This window comes from Perna viridis, chromosome 3 (assembly GCF_037379345.1).
Source record: "Perna viridis isolate PV_CMFRI_1.1 ecotype Kerala chromosome 3, ASM3737934v1, whole genome shotgun sequence".
NCBI classification, from domain to species: domain Eukaryota; kingdom Metazoa; phylum Mollusca; class Bivalvia; order Mytilida; family Mytilidae; genus Perna; species Perna viridis.
In genome coordinates, this window is record NC_142447.1 from 21,180,817 (window position 1) to 21,206,095 (window position 25,279).

Consider the following 25,279-nt stretch of genomic DNA (forward strand, 5'->3'; position numbering starts at 1 on the left):
ACTATTAAAATACTACGCACGTAATTGAACCCATCTACATTTTTATATCGTCAATCTTTGCACTTTGAAATCTTAAAGTAAGTATTGGCTTTATAAATATGACGCCACGAAATTGTGATTTCTATGACAGTGTGTAATTATCAATGTGAGTTTCCGTTTATCTCCTTTACAAAATAATTTTTGGTCTGAATTATCATAACCGATATTTTGAATCTCCTTTAACCAATTGTTATTTTGTTTTGTTTTGTTTTTTTTTTTGTTTTTGTTTTGTAAATAACTCGCTTACAGACGTTAAGGAATATTACAAGACCATTTTTAAGCAATTATTTTATTTTTAAATCAGAAAACACGCGCATACAGATAGCCTTAGTAAATATTGTTCATTCACTTTACGTTGCGTATGGTAAACATAGTAAACATCTTAAGTAAATTATAACAAATTATTAAAATATCGCTAAGGGATTAAACGGTCGTGATATATCAGTTATGAATAACATATCAAACAAAACTATGTCAAAAGATATAATAAAAGACTATTGAAAGAGAAATATTTGATAAAGACTGTTACATTACTCTAATGGAAGGTAGTCTTACTTTCCAAAGTGAACGTTAGATAATAAAATAGACATTTGATAATGAAAATTCCTTGTTGACTTTAGAAGTCTTTATCGCCCACTATTTTGATAATTTTTTTTCGGTAAGTGTGCATATAGGTGTACTTAGAAAAGGGGGTATTTTTGTTAAATTTAGAACATTATTGATTATCGGTGGATGTATTATTAAAAGTAGCATTACAATGAAATTTTGTCAACGTCTCAATGACGAAATTTTCATCCAATGAAAGACTTATCCCTTGTGAATAGAATTGGTCCTATCACATAAAAGCAAGATATAAAACATGAGAAGCCAAATTGAAAGTCAATTAGTTTCGACATATCAATCAACATTTTTAATAGTTTTGGAACTTAAATGTGCAATAAGATGCATAATAGATTGAAAGAATTAGTGCTGAATACTGGACTTTTAAGCTACATGTGCATTAGATTTGTAACAGGTTTGTTTTGTAAATTTTTCTACCAAACTTTGCGCAAAAAGTAAAATGTGTTATAAAAAACTTGATTTATAGTAATACTTCATACTAGTTTCTCTGAAAAAAAAAATGCTTCAGTTATTCACACAATTACTCGTGAAAAGTAAAGTACTTTTTTAACGTTTTACACGTTTTCGTAATACCGAAGTGTAATTGTTAATATTCGGGTTTTTCCATCCTCCCAAGTCAGGGTTTTGAGTCCACTCTCGCTCTCTCAAAACCCTGACTTGGGAGGATGGGGTTTTTCATATAATTTTCATATAATTATTAAATTCAGAACGAAATCAATAGTTTAACCTGAAAAAAATTGCACTTAAAAATATCTATTACTGATAACCATAATGTTTATAAGTGTATTATATTTTTTGTATTATGAATGTGTCCAGTTCTATTGAAAGAAATTCGTTTACACACAACAGCTATTTCAAGACTCAAAACTAGTAGTATCTGTAAATCTATAAGGTTCATGTACAATATTTAACATGTAATACTCCACAAGAAAAGTCTACACATTTTTTTTTTTTGTTTGTTAATAAGTTGCCTTATGATGAACAGTATATTTATCTGCCTGGTTTAAGATGATAACCACATCAACATTCTTATAGTTTCTTTTTTATTTATTGTCTTTTCCAGAGTTGTCTCTCTTAATTTTGAATTCTACAATACAATCTATATAATTTGCATTGCCCAAAATCATAGGTTATATGAAAAGCAACATGTCAGTTATATCTACTATGACATTTTGAACAAAATATCAACAATATATAGGGTTCCATCCATGTATAACATTTTGCAGGATTCCTACATGTAGATGAAGTGCTACTTTCAACATTCGTTTCTCAGTTAAACTGTAAAAACACAATTCCGCTAGAATCCTGGTTCCCTTGATAACTCATTAAAATAATATTGAGGATAGAATAATAAAAAAAAAAGGTAAAACATAGCCATCTTAAACTAATTCCTACCATTTAGCTGTGATCAGATGAAAAAGATGCTTTATTCAACAATTTTCCATTTCACAGGATTCTGCGGATCTGAAAATTCAGGTATAAATGTAACAAGTAAATCAATGAAAAGTGTTCATGTTGAGTGGAATACAACTAAAACAAACTGTGGATATAATATCACCGGATATAGAGTATATTTTGAATCAACAAGTCCATTTCAAACATACAAGCATAAAGACGTAACCGGAGAGAAAACAAACAGCACTGAAATCTTTCCAATAACACCAGCCTTTACGTATAAGATTTATGTGAAAGCTCTAACTTCCTCAGGAAATGAAGTATCAAATCCGACGTCTATAACGTATACCCATCCACACGCAAGTAAGTCATTGATATACAACAAGATGTGCTTTAACTCTAGCATTTAGCTCAATGATAGGGGTAGGACAGAAAAAAAATAAAACGGCAAATTTAACAGATCATGTTTTGTTACAAACGAGTTGTTTTGATTAAGCTGTTTTTATGGTATGTATCTACAAACCCTTGTCATTAGAGTGAGTTGTGAAATTCATAGTTTACTCTCTGAAAGCAAATATTTGTTATATCATAAAAGTGGAATAAAAAACGCAATATAAAAAATATAACAACTTTTATTACACTATATTCGTTTTTATGAGCAACTCGGTGGGTGTTTCTAGGAAAGCAGAGGACGCTTACCCTACCGGTGCACCTGGTCTATGATCCCAGTTTTAAATGGAGTCCGAGTTGCTCATTTGCTTTTGTTACTTTGTATGTATGATTTTAGTTACTTTGTGTTCTTTGTTGTGTATGTCTGTTTTCCATGTCTGGTCTTTGTCTCTGGATTACATTCTTTTGATTACCGCTATAACCTTGGTTCCCTTGATTATTCTTTTATTAACTCATTGAGTGGCAAATTCATGTGCACATGTGTTGATACGCGATTTGTATTCTACAGAACCAGACCACGCTCCAACCAATATACATGCTTCACAAATAGAACCAACAAGTATAACGATTGTCTGGGATGCACTTAATAAGTTTTTGACATATGGAGATGTGAAGGGATACAAGTAAGGATTGCTATATATACCAATTTACCGGCTATTTTTAAAGTATGATACATGACAGGGCTAATTTACATGTATTTGTAAAATAAACCAACACAGTCGTAATATTGCCCTATCCAACAGTCAGAAAAAAACATAACTATGAAGTTGTTCGCAAGAAATGTTCCCGTGAAAAAAAAAACGATGTATGCTCTTGATACACTTATTTTAATTTTACTGAATACAACTCGTTCCATTGCATTTTTTTTTCACTTGGGGTAAGAACATATTATTTCGGAACATCATATCTACGTTTACATGTATTAAGTATAATTTTAATGCATACATTTTGTTGTTGTTTTTAGATTTACAGTTTTTGAAGAAAGGAATGGCAATCACAAGTTACAAATATATGTTTGAATTCCCAATTGGTACATTTTGGTTGTAATGTTTGTTTTTATATTTTAGAATATACTACCGAGGGCCAGGCTTTACAAAAACACAAAATACATTTATTCAAGGAGAAACTAATAGACAACTCAAAGTATCTGGTTTACATCCCAATTCAACGTACCAGTTTGTAGTGGCTGTTGTTAACGATGTTGGCTTGGGAAGATTTAGCAGTTTTATACCAATTAGGACGAATCCACTACGTAAGATTTTTAGTGATTTAATATACGCCTATAATTCAAATGTATTTTACATAAAAAGATATCTGTGGAGCTAGTATTGTTTAACTGGAGCGCGGAAGAGCTTTTGCTACATTCGTAGCATCGGTTATATTTAATGTATTTCATGTTTCTGTCTTTTTGAAGTTTCGTTTTCGATTGCGTTTAATGGTTCACAAATATAAATTAACTTGGTATATAGGTTTGTGGTTATTTCAACTTACTGTCATCAGCCGAGTTCTAAATCAAACCAAATCTTTGATTTATTAGCACAAAAGAGGTTTTCGTTTATTACATGACACAATAAACTCCTGCGAAGCAGATATTTGTATTCTGACTAGACAGAACACTAATGAAGGTTACAGTGCAAGAAATTTCATTCCAACACATGTGACAATGTATTTTATCAAAACGGTGTATTCAAATGAATTATGATTCAATTTATCAGACTTTGAGAAATCTAATGATAGATTGTATTTAAGACATCATGTCATACTTAAGATAAAACGTTTTGCATCATTTTTTAACAAATCGTTTACAAATATTTGTCTCCTTTTTATCCCATGTAGCAAATAAAATAAAATTGAGTTTTTTTTATATTAAACTTCAATATTACATTGCAGTGAATATGCGGTTTAAGTCGATATGAACATATTACTACAATTTATTAAACTTGCAAAGTTGAAGTTCCTTAGACTCTATTCTAATTTTCAGCGTTAAACTACAAACGAGGTATACTAAAACCGTTTACACGTAATCACATGTACATTTTGTAAGTAGCGGAATTTTAACGATATTTCGTACAGTACACTTAAGTGCAAGATTGAACATTTTGATAATAGTTTTTGATCGTGAGTAACTCTTCATCAGGGTATAAAAAAAACTCAAGCAAATAGCATTAACATTACAAAGCTTCTACTCAGTTCTAAAATCAACATATATGATTCCAAGATATCAGTAAAAGGTTACTCGTGAAACTGAAATTGCAACATGGTTCACTATGAAATACTACTTGAAGTACATGTAAGTTTCAGTTGTGTTTCTAAGTGTTATCTTTTTTTTTATGTGTAATCTTTTTTTGTTCAGTTCGCTACGTAGGTATATCGTTTTTGGTTCATGTGTTCACGTTTAGCCACGCTTTGTTTGTACTTTGGCGCATTTGAATCATCCCACTGATGACGATACGTAATTTTTGTTTGCTGATATTGTGAATCTAAGTCTTCGTCTGAAAACTTTATAGATACAGTATAAGGTACTACACCCGAGTTAAAGTTATAATAATCAAGTGTCTATCAGAATTTGCTACAATTTTGTACTGTTTCGTCTGACTCATCGGTAAACCATTGTAAATGACGGCAATTTAATAAATTCAAAGCATGCACAGATATGTATGCAAAATATAACATGCCACATTTGATATAGTTCTTAAGTAGCTGTCTTTGTAAGAATCATGCAAAATTTGAAAAATGTGATACACCCCAAAAAAGGCTACATATTTTTATTTCTGTAATTAAGTTGTGTTATGGGTGTATATTATGAATGTGTGATTATTCATTCCAATCTGTCTGCTCGTAGGAGATAATCAACATTGAAAATCCAGTAGATTCTATTGTATTTGAGTGTCATTTACAGAGTTATCTCCCTTAATTTTGAAATATGCAGTGCATTCTATATAATTTTTATCTCCTAAGAACACAGGTTATATGAAAATTTGAATGTTTATTTCTGTTTACAATGGCAATTCAAACAAAATATCAAAAATAAAAATGTGTAGGCTTCCAACCATGTATCACCTTTTGCATGATTCTTAGCTGGGGTGCTATTTAAAAATACATCTGATTCTTTTTTCTTTCTCCATGTCTTTAAACTAATAACTGAGAAATTGTCATTTTGAACATAATTAATTTGTTGACATTGTTTTTAACTGTGTTGTATTTTGAAATTTATTGCATTTGCTTAATTTGAGTAATAGAAAATATTATAAGACTGAAATAGTTATCTACTGTGTAGGTAAAATATAATACACAATACCAGATTACAGTGGACTGTTTTGATTCTCGCATGATGTCTTCCTTTTATTGTCAGTTTGAAAACATATTCATATTTTTAAGAGACAAATAACATTGTTTTTACAATCTAGTAAATGCTTGAACAAAAAACAAATCCTAAGGCAACAGAACGTGCTTGCTTCGCCGACTTGTTCTTGGCCTTAGTCAGATTGTTGCCCATACAAGGAAACTGGTTCTTGCGATTGAATATTTTTTATGTGTCCACTAAAATGGTACCGGTCATTTGTTCCTAGTGTTTTTATACATCTTTTGACATTTGCAGAAACCGGTGTCTAACTTGATTTCGTTCCCTTAATACAAATTTCCATATACAATTGTTACAGTGCATTTTGTTTTTACGACCAATGTGATTTTAGAATCAATGGGATCACTGGCAAGACGAAGTCGTTAATTATCAAATACAAGTCTTTGTAAGAATAAGGAGATATGGAAAAATCTTAAGCATGCATACTAACATTCCACGCCGTCAATAAAAAGACTCTTTTCTATTTGAAATTACCTTTGTTGAACCTCTGCATCACTGGATATGTTGTAATTTTTTTTTCATTTTTTCTTTCATTCGAATGTTAGAATTGAGATTTTTGACAGAGGTTTCTGGCTCTGAAAGAATAATTTTCGGTACATTTCAATGAAACTATAGCTCATTTTTCAAAAATTATATTGATAACCTTTTCTTTTTTCCTAGAAACAAATAGTACATATAGAAAAAATATACTGTTAAAGTTGTGGTTTATTTTATACCATATTTCACTCACTGCATGATTCTTACGGTGACTAACACTTGATAGCAAATGTATGACTTGCCTGTAATTATACTGTAATGCCAAAACATTAACAGTGGGGAAATAAGAATGCAATTCACAGTTATTATACTTTTATGTTCTCTACAAGTTAACTTGAAAATGGATGTAGTCACGATTACTAGTAACGATGACGTATCTATCACTTAATCATTGTTTATGTTCATCTACAGCATTGTGGAATTTCTTTCAGACATAAAAAAATATCCATTATTGAACATTATTTTTAGAAAGTATTGATTCTTCACGATTCAAACAAGACTATTTTTCATCGTGGTATATAGCTGGAAAGCTAACCCATTAATGTTACCTGTCAAAAATATTAAAATTTGCCGAGCTTGAAATTCGGTAATTTCCCATCAAGCATTGATTTCTCAATCGTTTGTTTTCTGTCTGATTATTTTTTTTAAATTTCTTAGCTCACTTCTTGTATGGTTTAATCCCAGCATCCGGTTTGTATAAACGTCTACAATAAGTATGATCATCAAATTTGCGACACACTTCCTCTAAACACTCTGGTTAATTAATGTCTACTCCGTAGATAATATCTTCTTTTGAAGACAAAATTAAAGCGCTTTATTACAGAGAAAGAAGTGCTAATTAAATTGTATTTTACGTTGGTTATCATTTATACAAAGAACACAGATACATACATGTATGTATGAACCACAAAAAAAAGGACCATTAAATTTACTGAAATATAATTGTCATGCTGATGCACGTAAAAAATACAGAAAAGTGGTCATTAGAGTGTATCAAAAACTTTATATTTTTTTTTTAAATTAGACAGGTCCTTTCGGCATTAAATAAGAAAGCTCAATTTCGATCATCATCTTGTTTGTTATAATGCCGATTGCTGGTTTTGTCCCTTTCTTTCATTTTTGTTTGATTTTTTTTTATTTTGTTTGTTTGTTAATGTTTTATTTGCTTGATAGTTTATATTATCAAGCATGTATGTGTTGATTTAAACATGATTAACAGCACAAATAACTAAAGTAAGAGTCAAAATGGTATTTTTTTAAAACTTAACATGTAATATCATTTTAAATCGGCATATACGTGATATTAACAGTCGCTTTCTCTAAATTTTAATCCATTTGATTAACTATAATCATAGTAATTTTTCAATCAACTATGTTCCGGTTTTGTTATTTTTCTTTTACCAGAGGATTACATGTACAGCTATTTTTACCTTTTATCTCAATATTTTGTCTTAATCATAGAGGTTAATGATTTCAAAATCTCCATGAGATCGAATTCATGAAAAGAAAGATTCATGCTTGAGCGTTTAAAGGAAACATATAACAGTAAGGTATAAAAGTGAGTTCAGAAAGAGATCAAGCTTGTCAGTTCATAATAGCAGTCAAATGATAAAATTGATATACCAATTAAGTGTTAAGAACGAAGACGTAAAGGAAAACGTCAATAGTCATTTTTGCATTTACTTATTCAATAAACACATTTGTAACAAACAAATTAAGCAAAGTTAAATGTTGAAAAATGATATGAATTAGACAAAAGTACAATACACATTTATATGTATGAGTTCGTCACATGAAGTAACGGTATTTTAAAAATAAAGTACAAGCATTTAGTTCACTAAACGACAATTCCTTATCTTTCAGTTTTACAAGATAGAACGAAACAATAAAAAGTATCATAACATTTGCAATGCAGTGCGCACAGCAGTTTGTTTGTATCAATTTCATCAATGCATTTCAAGCTTTCCCTTCAGTTCTATTCGTTTCACCCCCTTGTACATTCAACGTTGACCACGAGAAATGAAAGCATGAAGACTTCATTTATCTTCAAATTATTCTATCGATACACTTGTTTTTTTTTTTTGTTTTTTTTTTTTATAAAAATGATCCGCCAGAATTAGAAAACAGAGTTTGTGGGTAGGGTTTAACTTTAAACAGTTTGGGAAGGAACAAATCCTCAGTTTAATTATTATTATACATGAATTGGATGATGTTTAGTGCCAATCAAGGTAACACTAGAAAATGCGTGCATTGTCAGAGGCATAAATGAATATAATTGATCTGACCTTTACATTATTTTTTGTCACAAAATCTGTCAAACAATACAATTTAATCTGAAAAACTGGACATCTTAAAGAAATAATCCTTTCCCCATGATTGAGTTGTGCTAAATTTAATTTCTAATTACAGATTTCTTAATAAACATTAAGGTAAACATTGACAAGAATATATCCTGCAATAGAGGTATACATGTATCCCTCTACTGAAGGATACTACTCCTATACAGGTATAATACGCCATTTTACTGTTAATTTTCAACCTATTAAAAATACACAAAAGTAGTCAGAAAAAAAAGAAGTCTTTATGTAGAGTAGAAAACACCCTTCAAAGGCTTGGTTTATAATAATTATTTTGGAACAACCTTAATAAAACCACGTATATATTAAACTTTTAAAAGAAATATACCAGATACTGTGGACACAAATATTGTAGTGGTGAATTTATGAACAATCTCATAACCAGACCCTATAAAAACTTGAAAATAAATGACCAATAGAAAGAGTATAATTTAAAGAGGTACCTTCCACCAATAAGGACCTTACCTTCAAAGCAATTTATTGTACAAAGATGGAACTCCATAAATTAACTATTAAAAAAAAAGTGAATGCCTTTTTTTTGTACCTCCTCATAGCCAAAATTTGCAGACCTGCTCTCTGTAAACCAACTTATATAAAGAGGACTTTGTAATTTGTTGTATCCCATTGCATTTACCATAAAAGGAGATCATATAGACATACTTTGTATGCTCACTGTATCGACATGACTGACATTGTTTAAAATGGCTGATAAGTACGAAGTTGTGTTTTCAAAATACTGAAAGGTAAACTGTTTAGAAGCAATTAATTAATCAGTAAACTGGATTTTAATTTTTCTGGGGCCTTCATCTCTTATTATTTACGGTCAAATTTATTTTACTCCACTACTGCTAATGGTTAAAATAGATTCACGAGTACATGTAACCGATAACCAACAATAGGGGATAATGTAAGCCTCACTATTCCTACTCGGGTGTGTTGTAGTAGATAGAATCGTCGGTGGCTATATAGTACATGTAAACATTTGTATGTTGAAAATAATAAGTTACGATTTTATTATATATTTTTGGAACAAACTTACACGTAGTTTCCTATTTTTCGTCGATCTTTGTTTTTCCTCTCATCTGATTTCACGTATTAGTTTCACAGTCTTTCAAATACAATGCTGAGATTTCGAGTCAATTTTGTTATGTTTTGTTTCGTTTAGTGTTTCAAAATCAAGTATGTGATAGTAAGAAATTTCATATATGTACAATGTATTTTCCTTTTGGGAACACATGTTTCATTATTCCAGTGTATCTGTTTTTCAGCAACTACAACAACCTCGACAACTACTACCACGACAACAACTCCAGTGCCAACAACAACAAGGACAACCAGAATAACCACAAAAACAACAACTTCAACAACTACTACACCAAGTACGTCACAAACGTCAACAGCACTGTCAACTCAACCATCATCAACAACGACATATATTACATCAACATCTACGTCAACCGCAGTTCACGCTTCCCTTACAATAAATACAACTTCCTTGGGAGTACATACGACAACAGTAAACAAGATTGAAGCAGGTTAGATTTTTCTGGGTGCTGGAATTAGTTTTGTTGTTTTGCTACACAGACGTATAGACGTGCCTGCTCTTTGGAAAGAGTTAAAACGTGATACTTATCTTCGCTTTTTAAGGTTACACTTAACACAGGTCTACTCATTCACTGTCGGAAATACACACTTCTAACAAAGCTGTATACATGGACATGGTCCAACATTATTTCATGTACATGTAGCCTTTTAGAATAATTTTTTTCATATTTCGTGACCAATAATAGCTTTCAACTGACAGATTTCTGCTACATACATTTACATGTAGTTTAGGTTGTGCTGTTTTTGTTCAGTGAAATGATTTGGGTTACGAATTAATTAAATAAAAATTTACAGAGTTTGTCCAATTTGGGTTTTCTATGTGTACTGCTTTAGTAAAGCGCCTTCAGCTGGGACTTATTTTTACTCAATGACATATTCAAACAAGTGTCTGACATTTTAGTAAACCTTTAAAACAATAGGTGGGCTGATATAAGTATTTACAGTATATAAGTGTAAGCATTTTGAATAATAGACAAAGGCAATTCAAGCAACAGATTACAGAAAAAATACCCGTTTTCAAAATAATAAACAGCAATTTTGAAACAGCTCTGTTCGTGAAGCTTCGTGAGGAAACGGAACTAGATGTCATTAAAACTAAGAAATATCATTTAGTTTTCCAACAACTATATGATACAATCTGTCTTAGCTATCCTTTTGGTCAGTTAATCAATTTATTGGCTGTATGTAACACATAAATAGCTGTTCTTTCCACTTTTATGGCTGTCACTTCGATGGTGCTTTGGCTAATTGCATCTCTGTGGTTGACAGTAATAAAGTGTTATGTTGCAATACGCAGATTCCATCAATCAGCCGTTGCATTTTGTCAGCATTTATGTCCAATTAAAGTGATGGGTTATAAAAGATCTATTGGAAAAGCACGAGCTTTGCCCTTTTCAAATTCTCTAGTTGCTCATATACGTACTTATGTTGCTTTATAATGTTACAATGCTGGTGCTGCTAATTATAGCTTCTGATGGATCAAGGTTGCAATATGCGTCGTCACTTATATCATCCCATTGAAGTTGCTTCTAATAGGATAATCTATATATTTGCTTGAACGTTGCAGTGATTGAACGTGATTGCGAGAATGGGGAATACAGTTGATGAAGAAATATTTCGATTTAGACGTCAAACTTATGCTGGATGTCTTTGATTAGAAAATGTGAATACAGTTTAATATGTTCATATGGGTATAATCGCACTCGTGCTGTTGTGGGTTGACCAGTGTGGCGAAGCAATTTTTGACAATGAAGTTGTATTTGTTGTTTCATTCGGGAGGCTCTTCTTAAGGACGAGCCTATGTATTAAATTCTGAATGGGAAAGTCATACATGGAATTATCCGATGATGAGTGTATTGAAATGATTGTATATGATAAAAATGATGAGATTACAGGCAAGTCTTTGAAACTTTGCTTTCTTTTCCTTTGTCTTTTTTTCTTTCTTTTTTTTTTTTTTGGTCGTGGTATGGGTATGTAGGTCTCGTTCTAGTTTCATTTTCTTTACTGGAATTTCCGATGTAAAACGTATTGAAAACCGAAGACCGATCTGTATTTCTTTGTTTACTTCCGGGTATTCGAAACATTGTATATCAATGCAAAATCTTCTTGGTTATGTTTTTTCATCCTACATTTATCATGTAGAAGTAGTTATTTGTCATTTTTATCGGTATTTTTTACACAGAAAGATTTTTGCCCTTAACACTGAACTCAACGCTCTCTAAATGACAAATCTCTATGTTTTTGAATGGTAGACTGGGACCCATTCTCGTGAAATCACGGGGTCAAATGACGAGACTTACATACCCTCGTAAATCTTGGCCATGGTTGGGTTGTAAAATAACACGACCTTTGTAATAAGCAATGTTATAGTATTATTGCTTAAGGTTTTCCATATTGTCCTAGTTATTGGTCCGAGGCTTGCCAATATTTTTAGCCATTGGACGGTTAAAAACCGTATTGGCGCACTTTTGTATTTAGTATTTTACTTGCAGTTTTGATCATATTTAGGCCAACATTCGAACGTTAGTCAATAAATCATAGATATGTTACATAAACACTCAGTGATACTACACATTGGTCAACCTTCTTGACATGTAAAAGGTTAAAAAATATGTTGACATGAATGAAATTAGTTTGAGTTTGGCAACTTGCATATATATCTTATGAACAAATCATATATTTGCATATACAATGTAAAATATTCATTTCGCTTGCTTTCTGTACAAAACTAGTATGCAAGAGAAAAAAGAACGAAAAATTATGGCAAAACTCAACAAATGCACCAGCATATAATCAACAAGCACATGTAAGTCCCCTTGCTATTTAGTTGAAAATATGTATTCCGATAGATGGATATTTTCGCGGGATTTATTTTCGCGATTTCCGTCGCACCGCGAAAATAAGCGAAAATAAAACAACCGCGAAAATAACCCGCTATACGGTAACGTGTGCTTGATCTAACCCACGATCTTCCAATGAAAATGCATCCATGCAGACTTGATATGCATGAATTTAATGTTAGCATCAAAATTTGTTTCACTTGCTTAATATAGATTCAAATTACGATATATACATTAAAAGTGTTTGATATGGTAATATAAAATAAAGATTTTACGTCACATTGATACATATGATAATATGTATTATCCCAGATTAAGTAGGTCGTTGGTTCTATATATAGTAATGACCGCCCGATGGAATCAGGGTAGCGTGCTTACCTCATGAGCGGAGGTCTTGGGTTAGACCACCGGCCAAGCCATACTAAAAACCTTTAAATTAGAATTAAGACAGTGTTCTCCGAAAACATGCGGTATTTCAAACAACGAGTGACGAGTGGTTTGCTTGAGGTCAGAGTAATGTTTTCGAGTGAGGTGGCAATAAAGATCCGGATCAGCCTATTGGACTGGTCCGATGCATGGCCTGTTCGATTGGTCAATTTTTCTCCTATAATACATAAAATATCTAACATGAGACGTTAAACCATTATCAATCAAACAATCATATTGTACCATGATAAACGATATCTATTGTAATCTGTACATTGTACATGAGGTATACGGATATTTATTTTTTAAAAACAATACAATCACATGTTTTAATTCAAATTAACGCAAGTACAATGTATCTTTTTTTTTTTTTTTATAGAATTTGTGCTAAATTAAATCTTCATACAGCTAATATGATTGATTCTACCAGATTCTTAGCCGCCGACGTAGTAGCTCTGAAAACATTGTTAGAATTTAATTACTGTTAAAAACAACTTAACGGTATGGTAAGGGAGAAATATGTTTCAGATTATCATCAAATCTGCAAATGTCAAGGCTCTTACAATACAGAATGTATAAATGTATATACTTGAAGTTGTGACGATTTATCTTGATTATGTGCTGTCAAGTGGTTTTGATCAGCATGTTGTGGGTAGAATCAATATCATTTTGACATTTTTTTATTTTTCCGACGGAGAAAAGAAGTTTATTTTCTTTCGATTTTGAAGCGATATCGTTATCAAAACAAAGAAGAAGAAAAAAACAACAATTGTTTCATCTTCCTTTTCATTTGTGAATTTTATTGGTTGGTTATGCCTTCATATGCATGTATCTTTTAAGTAATTGTCTAGTTTTCTTCCGCGAGTATCGGCTATTTAAAAAGCATTATTGTTTCAACAAACTTTTATCATTTTCATTTTCTTGCAAGCCCATGATGTTGAACGGTCGTGATACGAAAACCATTACTTAACCATTTCTGACAAACCTGGAAAGGACAAACACAGTACAATTCATCATGCAATATTATATACCGAATATTAAAACGTTCGTTTAAATAAAAACCGAGAAATCTGTTACGAAAATATGCATCACCTAAATATTACTCGTACGATAAACAGGAAGTAGATGAGCGAGGGACATGGAAAGGATGGCACGTACATATCATTTTGTAGAAGCAATGTACCAAATATCCAAGCATTATCTTCAATAGAAGCTAAGATGTCTGTTATGGTAAAGTGTAACAGACCTACGGACAAGACTATTACAATATGGTACAAACAGCAATTTGAAATTTTGAAGCCTTTGCAGGATTTCATGTAAATACTATTCATTTAAATGAAATAAGCATTCTTCATTTTACATAATTAATTGGAAAGCACAGTAATATTGTGTGTTAAGTTATTAATTGAAATCACTGTTATAACACAACTAAAGAGTGTCATCGTCATTTTTTTCTAATTGTAGAACCTGAAAAAGAAACTAATAACATTTTAATGATAGTAGGAATAGCAGCAGGAGTATTAATTCTACTAGCCATATTGATACCACTCATTGTATACATGTGTCGAAACTGTTGCTTAAAGGGAGCCGTATCCCCTAACCAAAAGAAGGCTAATAATGCTACTAATATACCAACAAAGGTAAGTTACTAGCATTTCAACTTCAATTCCTGGAAAGGTAACCTACCCTTCCAGTGCACCTGATCCGTTTGTTTTTATTTACACCATTCATACTCTCTGTACATGTGTAGCATACCTTATTCTTATGAGCACAGCCTACAACCAAGCATCGCACTTATGCATTTTTCTTATGTTTTTAAAGTCATTGAATTGCTTCTCTGACCCATTTCTGCGGGCCTGCCTGATACCTATTCCGGTTTGACAGAGCATCTAGTGTTAGCCTCGAGCTCGCATGCGATACTCGGTTTCAAATAATAAATCTTGGATGCTTTCACTTTTCTGAAATATATAAATTTGAGCTTATTTATTTTGTTTTTATTTTGTTTTTATTATTATTATTATTATTATTTTTTATTTTATTTTATTTTATTTTATTTTTTTTTTTTTTTTTTTTTGGGGGGGGGGGGGTATTTTCACCCTTAGATTTTATTTGTTTCCTTTCCGTGTTAGTCAATTCTTTTGAAAGGGTTGCATTTCGTTGTTAAAAGATATCTGACAAATGCAACAGTATATGCATGTTTCCGTATTGGAAGGAAATCGATGCATACATATTTACTTCGACAACCTTTGAGAACCTGATATGTGGCCATAACATTTGAAAATTAGTTTTATACATTAGCATCTGAGAGAGCGATATTTTGTCTTGTACTTAACATTTGTATAAATGATCGTATTCACCAGAAAATCATCATGAGACTCAGCGTATGATTTATGATAGAGCGCTGTATTTGCGGTACATTTTTTCAAATGATAGACGCTGTTCTAGATCTCATGTTTGAATTCATGTTCGCTGAACGAACATAAATCACACTCCCACAAGCTGTGTCCGATTATATTCAGCGATCTAGGTACCACTTCAGTCCCCAGACATAGCAGAGCTAGCTCATATTAATATTAGTTATTTGTAAGATTTACAGAATATCAATATGACTGTTATGCGGGGATGCTGAATACCAATGAATATCAAGTAGTTGTAGAACTCGTCTTCTAATAGAAAAAGAAGCCGAAAATGTCTTTAAGGTGAATACGGTTGATTGAAAGACTTAATTAAAAATTGCATATTACTATGTGACAAGACAGGAAGATTTGTGGCAAGTGGGAATAGATTTTCTGCCTGACTTTCTCAAATTATAACCTACAGCTATGCTAGGTACATTCAAATTAACGCCATACAATGTACATGCTTCTTTTTCGATAGCGGGTCTACTACATGTACCAATCGAAAAGCAAAGATGCTGTTGTATTGTTGTTTTTTGATACTCTTTGTGTATTTCTAAAAGTTTATAGAACGCTGGATTTTAAAACATCCTGATGGATGTTTTTCTTCCTTCCTTCACAGTTCTTACAGTTGTCCGTGTATATTAATTTATGTTTATTGTTTCTGTTTTGTTTGCTTCATCTTTCAATTATCCAAAGAAAAAGAAAAACGTCCCAATCACACGTACGTAACTACTTTTTCTTGATTTCAATCATTATTTTTCTCATTTAGCACTCATAAATGCGAGTCATGAAATGGCTTTAAATGTATACCACAAAATTGTGTATTTTCTCCCAATTGCATTTTGTTTCCTTTTGCGTTTTGGTAAGAATTAAATGTACTGTATACGTATTAATTTTCGCGGATTCTGTCAAGTAAGTTTTTATTTGCAGGTACTAATTTTTACGGATTCCAAAAAAAATTATATGCGTTATATAGTGTTAAAAATCAATTTCGCGTGTACTATTTTTCGCGGTTTTCTGACCAGCGAAACAGCGAACATTAGTACACCTCGAAAATTAGTACGTTCACAGTAGTCGATAAATCCCAATATGGTATAGCATTTCTAAACCATTCGACCAAGTGCTTAAAATCCCGCTGAGATTTAACATTGATCTTTTATATGCATATAAAGATCACGACCATAACTATTTTCATTTGCAATTTCGCTCATCGGTTATCTTTGTTCTTTGCATTTCAAACCGCCAGAGATCAAAAAGTTATTTTTACATGCAGTTGTTGCTTTTTTCTTCTTATTGTTTATAATATCGATTATATTTTTGGTCGATAATTATTTTAGGAAATCCAATTAAAAAATCAATGACCTTTTGCATGAAAAACACTTAAAATGAGAATCTCAAGAGGAAATATTTGACGTGTCTATGAAACATAACGAAACATATTTTCCACTTATAAAAAAAAACATTTTAAATTATTTCTACAATCTCGGAAGTTGAACTCCAGTTGTCTTACCAGAGACTCGACATCTCGACGTCTACCCATGGATCGTACAACAGGTCAGAGCATGATAAGGTTTGGGGGGGTATAACTTCATGTCATTTACAAAATGTAGTAGAAAATGAATAAAATAAAAATAAGAAAATTATGCTATTCAGTTGTAATATACTGATTAGCAAGATTACAGATGGGAATGCTGGTAAAAAAAACTTCATGTATAAACTTTACAAGACATTATTCTCAGACTGATAAAATTAAATGTGTATTCACATTTCACTTCAATCGAGGCGCCCCGTGCAGGTCCTGGTGTCAAAAGAATAGGCCTGCAGCAGCGCTAAGCTTGTCGTAATAGGCGACTAAATAGTGCTCAGAAACCTAGCCGGGGGCTAGGAGCTCTGCCCACAGAACAACTGGGATGAGTGCCCCAGGTGGTGGAATGGGGTACCCCTGGCATGTTACATGCTGGGGTTGTCAGGCTATAATACGGAAAACCTGACCGCAAACCATAGTGGTGCACCGTGTTGGGAAAGATGCCACGTTTCTCGCACGTTAAAGAACCCTGCTGTGGTATTCGATAGGAGTAGGAACCTTTGCGCTCCGCCACAGGAGGCTAAATTGCCCGACCTTACCCATCCCTCCCTTTTGCTAGTGGCAATCAAAATTTGTCGACCCTACTGTCCTTGTGTCCCATCCCTTTTTCATTTCATCATCATTTCATGTTCATTTTATCATCCGTTTCATGTTCATCGTCTGAATATAGCTGAAATATTGCTGCTCGGACGTTAAACCCCAACAATCAATCAATCAATCAATCAATCGAGGCTTACCCTTCTTTCAATATTTAAGGGATTTAAAATGCTAAAATTCTTCGCTTAGTCTTTGATAAAACACAACTTTGAGACATATATATTATTTGTTAATAATAAATGGGGCTTCGTAATTCAACCTAGCAGATTCTTGAAGTATTTGGGGAAATCAAAATGCAAACATTTTGTATGTTACATTTTCAGTGCTCTTGAAAGGAGGTGTGGATTTACATGCCTTGATATAATTATTATTGCACATTTTTTTACAATAATAGGATTACATGGAATGACGGGTTTCTAATCGTGTTTGAGTAAAACTCGGTAATTAAATTACAGGTATCTCTATTTAATTCTCCATGTACAACACAGGTACATGTGTAAAACAAAATTCAATATTGCCTGGGTGGAAGAAGGTACATGTGTACATGTAAAACAAACTGTATGTCCCAAGAACGACTATTCACATTAAAAATGTCAAATTGAGATGGTTTTAAAATCTTGAGATTCTTAATGAACCTGGGCAATGATTAAAATATTTAATAAAAAAAATAGTATCAAAACCAAGTGCGGACCAAGATATTTTGGAAAGGCGGGTTTCCAGGCAAAAATGGGATATCAAACTATCATTATTTGCCTATTTTGCAATTTGTTTTCCTCAAAACAAACAATATCCCCCTCGTGAATCTGCCACTGCAAATGTGGCTGCACATTATTTTTAAGTTACCGTAGAATTATGTGTATGCCATAATTGAATAAAGCACATTTTCAGCAGTAAGATAAAGTTATTTTTGGAGTTCAATTCACATATTTTTTTTTAAATACGCAAAACGTTTTCGTGTACATGTTCCATAATTGAATCATATTAATTCCTGATAGAAATGTCAATAAGGTTTTATCTGTTCCATTTTGTTTTTAATCAGCCTGTATCCGTCATGTCGCTTATCTAATGGATACGTTGTCTCTTTTCAGCTAGATTATTAAAATTACCACGCGATGTCGTGGATTCTTAATAGTATAATTAGACTTCAAATGAAAAAATGTCATTAAATCGAGTCATAAGCAAAAATCCACTGACACACAATTTTGAATTGGAAGTTACTTTAAAAATTGAATTTTGAGGATGGAGCGGAAGGGAGGAGGCTAAAAAAGAGAATCATATATTTCCAAACGTTAATGTATTAATTATATAAGACACGATAAAATGTATGAAACTGCTCTAGATAAGAACTTCTAATTTTTACGTAAATATAGTCGAAGAATTTATAATTTCTTCGTTAAATATAGATCGTTTAATTAACACTTCACATTCCATTAACATAATCATGTTCAAACAATGATATTTGAGCGATACTTCGCTGCCAGCGAAGAAATTTTCGATCTTATAAAAATGAAACTTAATCGAATTAAAGGCCGAGATCACTTTTCTACCATATTCATTTGCACAATCAAAAATGTAACAATAAACATATTTCATTAGAAAGAGACTACCCTATATACCAGCAAAGGTATTGTATAGTGAAACTCTTATGTCGAATAATCGGGAATTAAAGGCGGACGTTGTGCTGTGCCAACGTAAAAATGTGCCGAGTTGGCCTGATTTGGTCATGTAATAAGTGAAAGTCTGTATATTTGACAGTCTCCCTGACACATCTTCGCAATGAACTGTAAAGTTTGTTCATATCGAACTGGAAAATAAACTTGCTTCAAACCAGCATTATATTTACACAATAAAATGTGAAACCGCCATGTAGATGATTAGACATCGACCATATTTATATAATTATTCCAAATTAGAGCATTTTTTTTCACTCTGTCATGGACAGAAAAAAAAACGTATGATTCAATATTCCCCCATTACTTAGAAATGTAAACTTTCAAATAAAAACATTATCCGGCTGCAGCAGAAAAACATCAAGCACAAAAAAAACAGTGGTATAATTCAACAAAATCCCAGCCCTCGAGAAGAAATAAAAGGTATGTATCTTACCACCACACTTAACGTAAATGTAATCTGAATCTGAGTAATTTAACATAGATGTGAGAATGGAATTTTATCTTAATGCGTCTCTGTTTAAATTTACGTGGGACCGTGGGTTCTGTATTAACCTTTCAATTGAAATTTCGGATGAAAATAAATTAGGTTTATCTTCATTTATAAGCTTCATTCTTATCTTAGACCTGTTTTAGGTTTAAGGTGTCTCGTATGGCAAAGTTGAATATTTCTAACGTTGACCTTTTTGTCGTGAATTGGTTTTCAACAGTGATAAAGTGGGCTTGTGGATCTTGGGGAGGGTTTGAAGGATAGGAATGGCCTCTCTTGTCGATTTTTTCTCAGTTTGTGCAAAAATAAGCACATGATAACCTGGAATCCCCCTTCTTATAAAACTTGGTCAGATCCTCCCCGTTTTTTTTTATAATGTTAAACATCTAGAGACGCCCCTGAAAAAAATATCCAATTTTGTTTTGTATTTATTAAACTATATCCACGGTCGCATCTCTATAAAAAAAAAACGTACAAATGAATCATATTGCTTCATACATTGTACCATACTTCACTCAGACACAACCAATACCCATGAACTAATTATAAAAGTAAGCTGTACAATTTCTAATTTAGATACAAAAACAGTTAAGACACGACAATATCAACAAAATGAAAACGTGTTTTAATAAAACATAAGCAATTTACTTTAACTGTGATAAAACACGGGCTAAACTTTTTTTTAATCGCCGAACATGAGCATTTACCATCCATATTCAGACACAAACATTCAACTTATCATTCTCATTTCAAACTATTAACTCCACAACCCATGATAATTCCTATGTCAATCCTATGTGATCTCAAATCTGCTTTTATGACTCGTCTTAATACCATGACGGAATAAATAAGCTTGGCATAAATATCTAAAAAAAAATACATTAATTTCTAAACAAGAGCTTTTTTAATGAAATGTCATGTTGCTGACGAAATGACTCGTAAAAAATTCAATTAATTGGATTTTATTGTGAACATGTAACAAGCCGTTTTCAGAATCAGTAAATTCGTATTGAATTCATCATCCCAATAATCACAGGTTTATGAGAAATTTATTCGAAGGCCATGATTTAATGGCATTTTATGAAGTAAAAATGAGCTCTCATCACACATGGATTGAAAGCTGCGATTTCTAATCTTGTAAGTTAACGAGAATTTGGGCATACATTTCCTGTACTTTCAAGAGCTATTTGTTTACAAATTAGTCTCGGATCGAACCTGCTGTGATTCGATCTATTGCATGATGTGATACACTTAAATGTAAAACTGATATTGAAAATTACTTAGTGTATAAAAGTAATTATTACCTAATTATAAGGTTTTATCTTGTTTATTAAATATACACATACTTTTTCTCTATTTTCAAAATTTATTCAGGACAGGGCGATCTATTGCACTGTCGATGTACTATTGCACGGTGCAATAGCCTCCTTGAGCAGTCTATTGCACTGACCCCATAATGACCTTTATCTAAGCCTTTTGATTGGTTGAACTTTTTTAAGCGCTTCATTGAATTGGAATTTACACACAAAAAACTCGTGTGTAAAAACGTAGATGTGACTCTCGTCTGCCAATTCGTAAACATGGAGCGGTCAATTTCCTATTCCTGGTCGAATGGTTGTCTCTTTGACATATTCTCCATTTCCATTCTTTATTATATCTCATAGACAAATTGGGTAATAAAACAGTTATTAAATGGGTTGGATTCAATAGACCAGAATATTTGTCCTGAGGTACTGAGAATGATCAAGTGTTCTCAGTACCTCAGGACAAATATTCTGGTCTATTGCATTCAACCCATTTACTAACTGTATAATATTTTGTTTGAATAAAACATGAAACATCACAATGAAAGAAGAAGGAATTTTCAATAGTTGTTTAGTTTCGACATATTTTTTTCAACTTTCATCTTCAATCAATGGTTATCACAATAAAAAAAAAAAACGTTCTTAAAAAATGCGTGTATAACATTAATGAATCTGTCCGTCTGTTTGTATGCCTTCCTTTTTATCACCGTGTAGTTTTCTATAATCAATATGTACTATTATATAGGGAGCAAGGTTACAAACAGTGAGGACAGCTATATGTAACACCCGTATCTTAAAAATGTACTTCGTTTTATACAGTATATAATCAGTTTGCTTTTGCTTTCACAGGAAGCTTTTACTCAAGTCGACCTGAACTTCAACAGAACAATCATTAATTACGAAAGAAGAGTATCCACAGATACTTTACTCTCGGTCGATGAGTACGACGAACGAGAGGTGAACGAGACTTTGAGTGCCAAATCTAAGCACAGACGATTTTCGAAGAGAGCACTTTCGTACACGGATGACAGCATCACAGAGGACGCTAAATCCATTCAAAATATGCTTCAAGTGAATCAATCTCCGCCAATGAGAGTTGAATCAATCGTTGAAGTGGATGAACTAGACACAGGCAGTAATCGAGTTCCGAATCAAAAACATACAAGTTTCAGTTCACCGGATGTAGAAAGTATGAAAACGGAGGAAGACTCTCGATCCGAGCAAAATTTTATGGCGACGCCCGAGAAAGCGGCGACACTGCCAAAAGAAACAACAAATGTTTATGTTCCATATCTTGACATTCAAACAAAACTGTTCCCTCCGAGAAAGCGAAAAATCAGCCCTTCAATACAACCCGCCTTTATGTATGACTCTGTAACAGAGGAGAACACATTTTCTAGTTCACACACGCGTAGTACGACATCTTTCAGTGTAAAATCTAGACCTGCACAGACCAACCCGAGAGTGTTTGTTCTCGAATCGTTTTGAACTCATGATACAATTACAATCATATTTTATAGTAAGTGGCAGATCAAATGGACCGCTTAATCCGGAAATATGACCTTCTCGCCCAAATGGATAGCGCACATTATCATTTTTACTTCATAATGCGAATGCATTCCTTAGTATGCATAAGAGTAAACTTATTAATAATTTTCGATATAAATTCATAACAAATACATTGTTAATGCAATTCAAAGGGCGCCTTCAGTTTGCGTCGAAATGTGTTGATCTTACAGCTCATTTGCATCATTGATCAGTGAACATTGCATTTGCATAATAACGTGTAGAATCTCGTTATCAATTCGAATATCCTAATAAATGACCACAAAATGCGGTTCGTATACAACAGCTGTCTTTTGCTTGCATAAATTACATGGACAAACATTACTTTGGCCCTCCTTTGACTGATTGTTTGAACCACCATCGCTCGAGAGCTGTTGTACGTGGTGTTTCAAACTCTAGATGCAGGCACGCCACTACGAGACAAACCAGAGCCTGACTCCTTCTTAAATGTTTCTTTTACTACTATCCTTCTTGAATAACAAACCAGTTGGTATTTTAGATTTGTACTATATACATGTATTTTTGCCAATTTATACATTGTAACACACTGGCTCATTGTACTTGACGATCAATGATTTTTGTGTTATATCATGTCTATATTGATCAACGAAACTAATCACTTTATAAGAGTCCTCTTATGGGAGTGTTACTACACGAAAAGTAGCGAAAAACGGGGGATTAAATTCAACCTACCTGTAGATAGCTCCTTACCTTGGGATAGGTGTAAAAAAACACCATTTCGTTTTAGCTTTGGGATGGTCAATAAGCATGCTCAATATACACTTAAGGCGGTAGACATAGGGTAAGGGGCACAACTCTTACAAACCATTGGTAGGCTTGTATTTAGCATTTTACATCAATTTCATGTAAGCATCTATGTGTCTTGGATTGATTTCCTTCTGTTTCAAATGAAAGATTGATAGGCCTTGGTGAAATTTAATATGATACAAACATATCACTGATTTCAAGAGTTATGCCCATTCCCTAGGTCTACCTCCTTAAGTTCTACCCGAAGACCTAACTCGTGGAAGAATTTCTTTCATCGACGGTCCGTCAATATTATGAAAGGGGCTATACAGCTTTAGCTCACGCGATGAAGTTACTCGTCACCAGTCACCAGAGGGTGCCTTGATCGATCCTACATTGTATTCTTGAACAGGATATCTTCCTTGACAAAACTATGTAACAGTAAATGAATTTACTATTTGACATAAATATTGTTAACTAAACTAGGTAATTTATATTATAGATCATCCATCATCACTTTTAGTAATCTACTTAAAGTTTATCTAAATATTTGGTGACTACATGTAGCTTGAATCAACTAACTGCAACTCTATGACATTAAAACAACAATACAAGCAGCAATGATCGCTCGGTACCTTAAAAAAAAACAGATGGGAATTTCATTGAAGACAGATAAAAGATATCAGTTCCACCAAGAATATCAATTATTGATGACGTAGGCTTATGTTGTATTCTCGCAAAACTCCATTCTTACGTCCATTAATTCGATTTTCCATTAAATGAATAATTCAATCAGTAGTTACAAACCTAAGACAGGTGTCAGTGCAAATGTATCATAAGTCATTATTAAACAATTACATAATTGAACACGAAAAAAACGTTCCATTTTAACGGGGAGTAAATCTTACAGTTGGTTGAAAAAATATATGAAAGGTCGTGCGAAACACGATACTTGACAATCGCTGTTGTAAGTGGTGGATTAATGACAAATTGTTAATTACTATGATTAATATTATGATGATTTTCTGCTTACAACATTAACTACATGTATGTCATTAATTTGCAACTGGCTTGAATGCAACTATTAATAACACATTATACTTTAAAAAGACATTGCCGCTTGTGAAACACTTATTTACAACCAGTAAAACAACTTAGAATATACCTTACACTAAAAGCTAAAATATGTGCATCTTCAAAAATGAAAGAAACTGCACCATATTTTTATTGACAACATACGTACTACCGCCAGGGGCGTAGCTCCCTATACGCAAATACGCAGTTGCATACTTTCGGAAAAAGTAACCAAAATAAAAACACACATTTTAAAGATGAAATAAAGGTTTTATGCAATGACTCACTGGGGGCCTTGAGCGACACCCCCCAAGACCCCTCGCCGTAATTTTGCGTACAAATAAAACAGGCCTAGCTATGCTCCTGACGTTTTCTTTAACATTTCACTAGAAGAAATCGAAACCAACAAATATATCTGGCAAAAACTGGGTGATTGCCAAGTAATAATAAATTATGTTTAAAATTATTTTTGTAGTGTAGTATGCACTTTGTATGCAACATCCGGGCATTTTTAATACAAAAACGATTGATTGATGGATTGTTGGGGTTTAACGCCCTAGCAGCAATATTTCAGCTATATTCAGGCGATGAACATGAAATGGATGATACAATGAACATGAATGATGATGAAATGAAACAAGGGAGGGGACACCAGGACAATAAGGCCGACAAACTTTGATTGCCACCATAAAGAGGGGGATGGATAGGGTCGGGCAA

General features: G+C 32.7%; 1 protein-coding gene across 1 annotated transcript; it reads left to right on the forward strand.

Moving 5' to 3' along the window:
* Positions 1 to 935: 935 nt before the first annotated feature.
* Positions 936 to 23,877, forward strand: LOC148621406 (uncharacterized). The gene is made up of 7 exons (XM_088575757.1): positions 936 to 1,054; positions 2,113 to 2,418; positions 3,014 to 3,128; positions 3,573 to 3,757; positions 10,029 to 10,295; positions 14,595 to 14,770; positions 22,025 to 23,877. Exons 1-7 carry the CDS (start codon positions 970 to 972, stop codon positions 22,661 to 22,663), a joined length of 1,773 nt encoding a protein of 590 aa, XP_088431883.1. The 5' UTR covers positions 936 to 969; the 3' UTR covers positions 22,664 to 23,877.
* Positions 23,878 to 25,279: the final 1,402 nt, after the last annotated feature.

Bases quoted from the DNA above. Each gene is read 5' to 3' on its own strand.
- LOC148621406 (XM_088575757.1), top strand. From the start codon at position 970: ATGTGCAATAAGATGCATAATAGATTGAAAGAATTAGTGCTGAATACT. The intron at 2,419-3,013 runs GTAAGTCATTGA...TGTATTCTACAG, and splicing joins GTATACCCATCCACACGCAA to AACCAGACCACGCTCCAACC. The intron at 3,129-3,572 runs GTAAGGATTGCT...TTTATATTTTAG, and splicing joins GGAGATGTGAAGGGATACAA to AATATACTACCGAGGGCCAG.